This window comes from Symphalangus syndactylus, chromosome 7 (genome assembly GCF_028878055.3).
Source record: "Symphalangus syndactylus isolate Jambi chromosome 7, NHGRI_mSymSyn1-v2.1_pri, whole genome shotgun sequence".
Taxonomy (NCBI): Eukaryota; Metazoa; Chordata; class Mammalia; order Primates; family Hylobatidae; genus Symphalangus; species Symphalangus syndactylus.
Window position 1 is genome coordinate 30,555,046 of NC_072429.2, and position 6,000 is coordinate 30,561,045.

At 43.0% G+C, this 6,000-nt stretch overlaps 1 protein-coding gene across 3 annotated transcripts in view; it reads right to left on the reverse strand.

Moving 5' to 3' along the window:
* Positions 1-5,645, reverse strand: part of SGCD (sarcoglycan delta) — a 434,648-nt gene extending 429,003 nt beyond the window's left edge. For 2 of the 3 annotated variants that reach the window (XM_063642674.1, XM_063642675.1), the window contains exons 1-2: positions 5,525-5,644; positions 3,183-3,228 (exon numbers count right to left, since the gene is read on the reverse strand). In XM_063642674.1, the coding sequence (XP_063498744.1) occupies positions 3,183-3,185 (3 nt within the window). In that variant the 5' untranslated portion in view covers positions 3,186-3,228; positions 5,525-5,644. Of the gene's footprint in view, positions 1-3,182; positions 3,229-5,524 lie in introns of all 3 variants that reach the window. The other variant, XM_055285497.1, reaches the window with a different exon arrangement.
* Positions 5,646-6,000: the final 355 nt, after the last annotated feature.

Consider the following 6,000-nt stretch of genomic DNA (forward strand, 5'->3'; position numbering starts at 1 on the left):
ATCACTGTCTTTTTCTTTGGTTCAGTTGAGAAACTCTAGAAAAATAGAGCAGACAAATGTAAACATGTACAGGTCAGACAGTGGGGTCAATGAATGAGGTAGGCATATGCCCTCTCAAAAGGACAGGAGCTGACCACAGGCCACCAGCCACTGTGCCCAATAAATTACATAGGGAATGCCCATCTTCAGCTTTTTCTAGAAGATCAACATCATGATATCTTAAGATGTTTAAGTATTTGATAATTAAGTCAATTAAAACAAACAAACAAACAAACAAACAAACACTTTGTGAGCCAAAATGTACCTATAGTCCAAGCCTTTGGGTTGCCGGTTTATCATCTGCTGTTTGGATCAGCAGCCTGGAAACATCAGAGAGAGGGGTGGGGACACAAACTTTTGAAGGTCTCAGCCAATGTTAGGAGTTAAACTTTCTCATTACCTGGTGAAAGTTATGCTGTCCAGACACTGGCCTATTACCAATATTCCTGACCCCTGAGGGAAGCAGATGAGGACTTTGGTAAGCACACACTGAACAAATAACAAAGAGAAAAGAAACTTGCAAGGGTGAATGGAACCCAATAAAGAAATAGAGGGAAAGGGCTAGAAAGATTACAGAACAAGAGAGAGAAGAGAAGTCAACCATAGGTAACAATAGGAACACAGTGTTGCTCTGTTCCCCACTGTCCTTACCCTGGAGCAATCTTCTTTCATTGAAAACACAGTGCCAATACCACGGCCCCAGTGAGGGTTAGTACAAGATTTTGTCGAATGATTCGTTTGGAAAGAGGAGCTTACCCTGGTATTTATTTACTCTGAACTCAATGAATAGTTTCAGTGGCTGAATATGTCAACTCCAGCAAGTAATAGCAGGGTCTCCAGGCATTCACAATGCAGGTGCTCACAAGACAGTCTGATCCTATCACACTGGCAAGGAAAAGTGGTCTGAGCAAGGAGGGAGTTTCTAATCCCTGGCAATATAGTTTTTATCAGGGAATTGTGCTTGCTTTAATAGATGCCATTGCTTTATCAGTGAAAAAGAAGAATAAAGTGATTGCATCCATATCCTCCTACACATCCTGAGCTCCATTAATACAACAACCAACAAAGCTTTCTGAGCAAACCAATCTCACAGGATTTACATACTAAGTCAACCACAGTGATATGTTCCTCCCCAGTCCTACAGACCTGTCTGAGAGGCAGGTCAGAGGCTACAGCTTACATGGTTTCCTTTATATGAGGCAGTTCACACTTTGCAACAGGAATTTGAAACAATAATGAAGACCTTTCTGTGTGGCAAGAAAAGTGAAACAAAGGGAAATGTGGAATTTCTAGAGAAATTTGGGCAACACAGGAAAAGTAACCCAGACAATTCAGAGTAAAACATCCTCTCCTTTGCCAATTGTCTGAACTCTTCATTTTACCTTGCTCTACCTTTTTCACTCTTTGTTGATTTGCCTGGTGCTATCTCAGTTCATCTTAACTGTATGTATTAATATATTTGACATATTGAAGTGCTTACTGTGTGCAAAGGACAATGCTAAGTGCATTATCTATAATATCTCACAACACACTACGAGGCAGATACTTTTGTCATGTCCATTTTAGAGATTAGGAAATTGGGACACATTTTGGAGATGATGTAACTTGCCTATGGCCACACAGCCAGGACCCCAGTCTGCATTTGAGGCATACCCTGAGCTCAGTTCACAATATAACCACTTTTCTTCCACAGCAAGATGATACCACTTTCCACTTTTTTCTTTCTTGCTGTGCTTCCTCTCCCTACAATCACCCTCTTCCTTTTGGTTGACAGATGTATGAAGTCCTCACCATGGAATGTGCATTGTTCAGATGACTAAGCTGAGTTCAAGGAGCCATAGTTTTTGTCAGGAGAAGGCTCACTGAAATATGTTCAGAGAAGAGTAAAGAAAGAGGGCAGGAAAAGATGGAGAAATGGGTGAAATGACTCAAGATACCCAGCCTTAAGGGAGACAGACTAAGAGTTATTCTTGAAGAAAAGTAAGAGCCTCAGGATTACAAAAATCATAGGTTGTGAAAACAGAAAACAATTCAGAGGTATCAGATCATCTTACAGATAGGAAACCTGAGATCCGAAGATGAATGGAGCCAGGACCTGATCTAAGATTTCTGACCACCTCTACCTTTCCTCCCTGTCTCAACCCCACTTCTGCCCCCAGTACCAGCACGTTCGTCAGACGTGGCTTAGGAAACTATCCAAGATGCTTGAAATCAGAAGTGTTTCTGACTTCAGATTTTTTTTGGATTTTTAGAATATTTGCATTATACTTACCATTGAGCATTCCAAATCTGAAAATCCAAAATCAGAAACATTCCAATAAATAATTCCTTTGAGCATCACGTCAGTGCTCAAAAAGTTTCAAATTTTGAAACATTTCAGAGTTCAGATTTTTGGATTTGGGAAGCTCAACATATGTACAACCAACGATGTAGTATGTGCCCTTGGAGATTTTTGTTTTTTTAAGATGGAATCTCGTTCTCTTGCCCAGGCTGGAGTGCAGTGGCGCCATCTTGGCTCACTGCAAGCTCCACCTCCCAGGTTAACGCCATTCTCCTGCCTCAGCCTCCCGAGTAGCTGGGACTACAGGCACCCACCACCACGTCTGGCTAATTTTTGGTATTTTTAGTATAGATGGGATTTCACCATTTTAGCCAGGATGGTCTCGATCTTCCGACCTCGTGATCCACCTGCCTCGGCCTCCCAAAGTGCTGGGATTACAGGCGTGAGCCACCGCACCTGGCCTGCAGATTTTTTAAATTAAAAAAGTAAAATTAAAGAAATGTTGGCCGGGTGTGGTGGCTCACGCTTGTAATCCCAGCACTTTGGGAGGCCGAGGCGGGAGGCTCACGAGGTCATGGTGGCGGGCACCTGTAGACCCAGCTACTCGGAGAGGCTGAGGCAGGAGAATGGCGTGAACCTGGGAGGCGGAGCTTGCAGTGAGCAAAGATTGCGCCACTGCACTCCAGCCTGGGTGACAGAGCGAGACTCCGTCAAAAAAAAAAAAAAAAAAAAAAAAAAAAGAAATGACTTCATCAGGATAAGGCATATGTAACACTTTGTTCTCTCTTTCAAAAGTTTATGTTAATAATAAAATGACCATGAGCAGGGCCTTGAATAAGCTTTGCTCCTGGGAATTACTCACCATCACCACCTGGTCCCTTCACTCAACAATCCCGGCAGTAATGTCTCTGCAAGGAACAAATATGGGTTAAAAATAAGGCCTGAAGAGCCTGCCCCCTCCTTGCCTAGGAAATCTGAACCCTCAGGCAATGCCATTCTTACAAAACGTGCTTTCTGATTACTTCCAGAAGGCAGGGCAGGCTGACCATGCAGTCTCCTGTGATGAAGTGGCTAAAATAATTCTCTTCACCAAAGCCACCGAGTATCTGCACACTTCCAGTCCAACCGATCAGTGCCTGGTGGCTCTGGCTGCTTCTAATACATGTGTTTCATTCCTGTGCCAAGGGCTCCTCCCTCCACCCTCACTGCCCAGTTTGTGGTGTGGCCATTCCTCTCCCTTCATTGCCTCCACCTCTGCCCTGGATTTCTTCCTCTGTATCCTTCCCCCTTCCGCTGCTTACTTTTTCTCTTCAGATGACAAAAGAGCTTGACTTTTCCCTACTTTACTTCTAAAAAAGAGAGAAACTATAGAGTTTCTACCAAGTTTCAGACACTGCTCTTTATAATCCTGCAACCTGGAGTTGCTATTTCACGCCTCTTCTGCTCAATGCTTGACGCACGCTAAATATAGAGGAGTATGACATCCGAGCTCATGGAAGGCTCCCTTTTTCATTGGCAGTGGGCTTGACTATGGTCCATGCCAGTTCCTAATCTGTCTTTGCATTTTTCTCACTCATTAAGCACTTTAGAGAAAAAAATAAGGTCACAGTCCATCCTGACTTCTAACTACATCCCCTTCCTTTCCTCAAGCCCTGCGGTCCCCAAACCCCACACCACCCCAACACAAAGATGAAATTAATAAAGAAAATGTTCATGAACCATCTCTTAAAGATATCCTGCTGCCAGTCCTGTCCCAGGTCCCTCCTCCAAGTACAACACTTGGAAGAAAAAAGAAAATCGCTGGCTGAAAATCCTGACCTTCTACCAATAGGACAGAATGTGTGCCTTCTCATTCTAGGTCCTATGCAGAGGAAGCAATGAGAAATGCTGGCTCTCCACTTTTCTTTCAGCATTAACCTCAGGCTTTTCTATTAGCTACTTGCTTAAAGATTGTAGGACACAAGTAAATGCACACCTGTTGTCACAGAGATCCACCCTAAGAGGTCTAGTCACTCTTCAGCTACTCAAGAAGTATCCAAGATTCCATTCATTCATCCATCTCCCCAACCAGACTTTTGGCCAAGCCCCCTTCAGAAAAAACCAATGTTGTCACAGATTGCCGTGCTAGTAATTGTAAAGCAGTCGTAAGGTTTAGCTCAGCTTTGGGCTGAACCAGTCTCTCAAATGCAATGACATTGTACTGTGTGTTTTCTAAATGCTGTACATAAAACAAGGTATAGCTTTCCTATGAGAGGAAAAAATCTATATTGCAATAGAGTTGATAAGAAGAACCAAAACTGAAGAGGAAAACTGAGATCCCTGTTGTGCTGAAAATTTTTAAAACTTTGATTTTTATAAAAAGCTCTTTTTCAGTAAGGTGTAAAATAAAACCAAGCAATCAATGAAATAAAATTCACACCGTCATGTCTCTGTCCTTTAAGAAGAATTTTGAGTAAACTGCCATTTTCTGTTACTTTTTTATTATCTATGTTTCCTAAAATACAGAAGTATTTTTTGAGAGTAAAACTGCAAATTACTTCAAGTGAGAAAATTGGAAATGATTATAGAAACAGAATTACAAATGTTGATCCAGCATAATTCCAGTCAAATATATCACAGACAGTCAAATCCCAGATAATGACAGTCAAACTCCTATATAAAAGATTTTAGAAACCCATCCACACATATCTGTTTCGACACTTTGAAAGTGTCATCCAACGTAGAAACTTCAAACTCTGATTCCCTCCTAAAATGAGAGCCAGTTTCTGCTATTAAAAAACAACAAGAACAACAAAAACTCCCCGTTAAAACTCTTGCGAAGCAAAGCACACAGACAGTTTCATCTGAAATTATCTTCCTTGCCAGTGAACGGCCCTTCCACGCAGAAAGGAAAAGTTACAGATGGTTGGAGCAGGGTGACAACATAAGGAATTCACATACTTCTCTTTACACAATAATGTTGCCAGCTAAATCCTAACTTTCAAAAAAGTCTCTCTGCCCTGCTGAAAATCAGACCTTAAAGGGGGAAAAGCACAGATTGGAGCCCCGCGCCAATTGTTTACATGACTGAGTTCTAACTTGCTAATTCACACACACACACACACACGCACACACTAAAAACTCGGAGTGCCTGCAAACACAGCAGGCAGATAGCTTAGAAAGTGAACAGATGCGTGCAAATGTAAGAACTGAACAGTACCCTACCTCTCTTGTCCGTTTCACAAACCGGCGATGAAAACCGCCAGCGATCCCAGGGCGTGCTGAGCAGCTCTGAAGGAGGTGGCCACTCGGCCCGCTGAGTGTGTGCAGGCCCAGCCTGCGCTCAGAAGCTGCCCCAGTCAGATTTTCCAACTGCAGAACTGCAGCCAAGTCCCTGCCCATGCCTGAAGAATTTCCTGAACAGCATTCCCGTTCTTTTTCTGACTGCTTTGAAACCGTACTCTCTACTTCAATATGGCTTTGTCAGACCGACTCACAGCTACTGGGCTGTCTCCAGCTATCAATGGGAAACACATGTGTCAAGCACAGGCTGACTCCCCTGCAACAGCGCTCATGGTGTCTGCCGGGCTGATACTCACAACCAGAAAGAAAACTGCTTCTACAACCAATTCTGATTTTTCAGCCATTCTCCACACAGCCTCTGCTCTGTAGTGCTAGATGCTGGAGATAAGTCCTCTCTT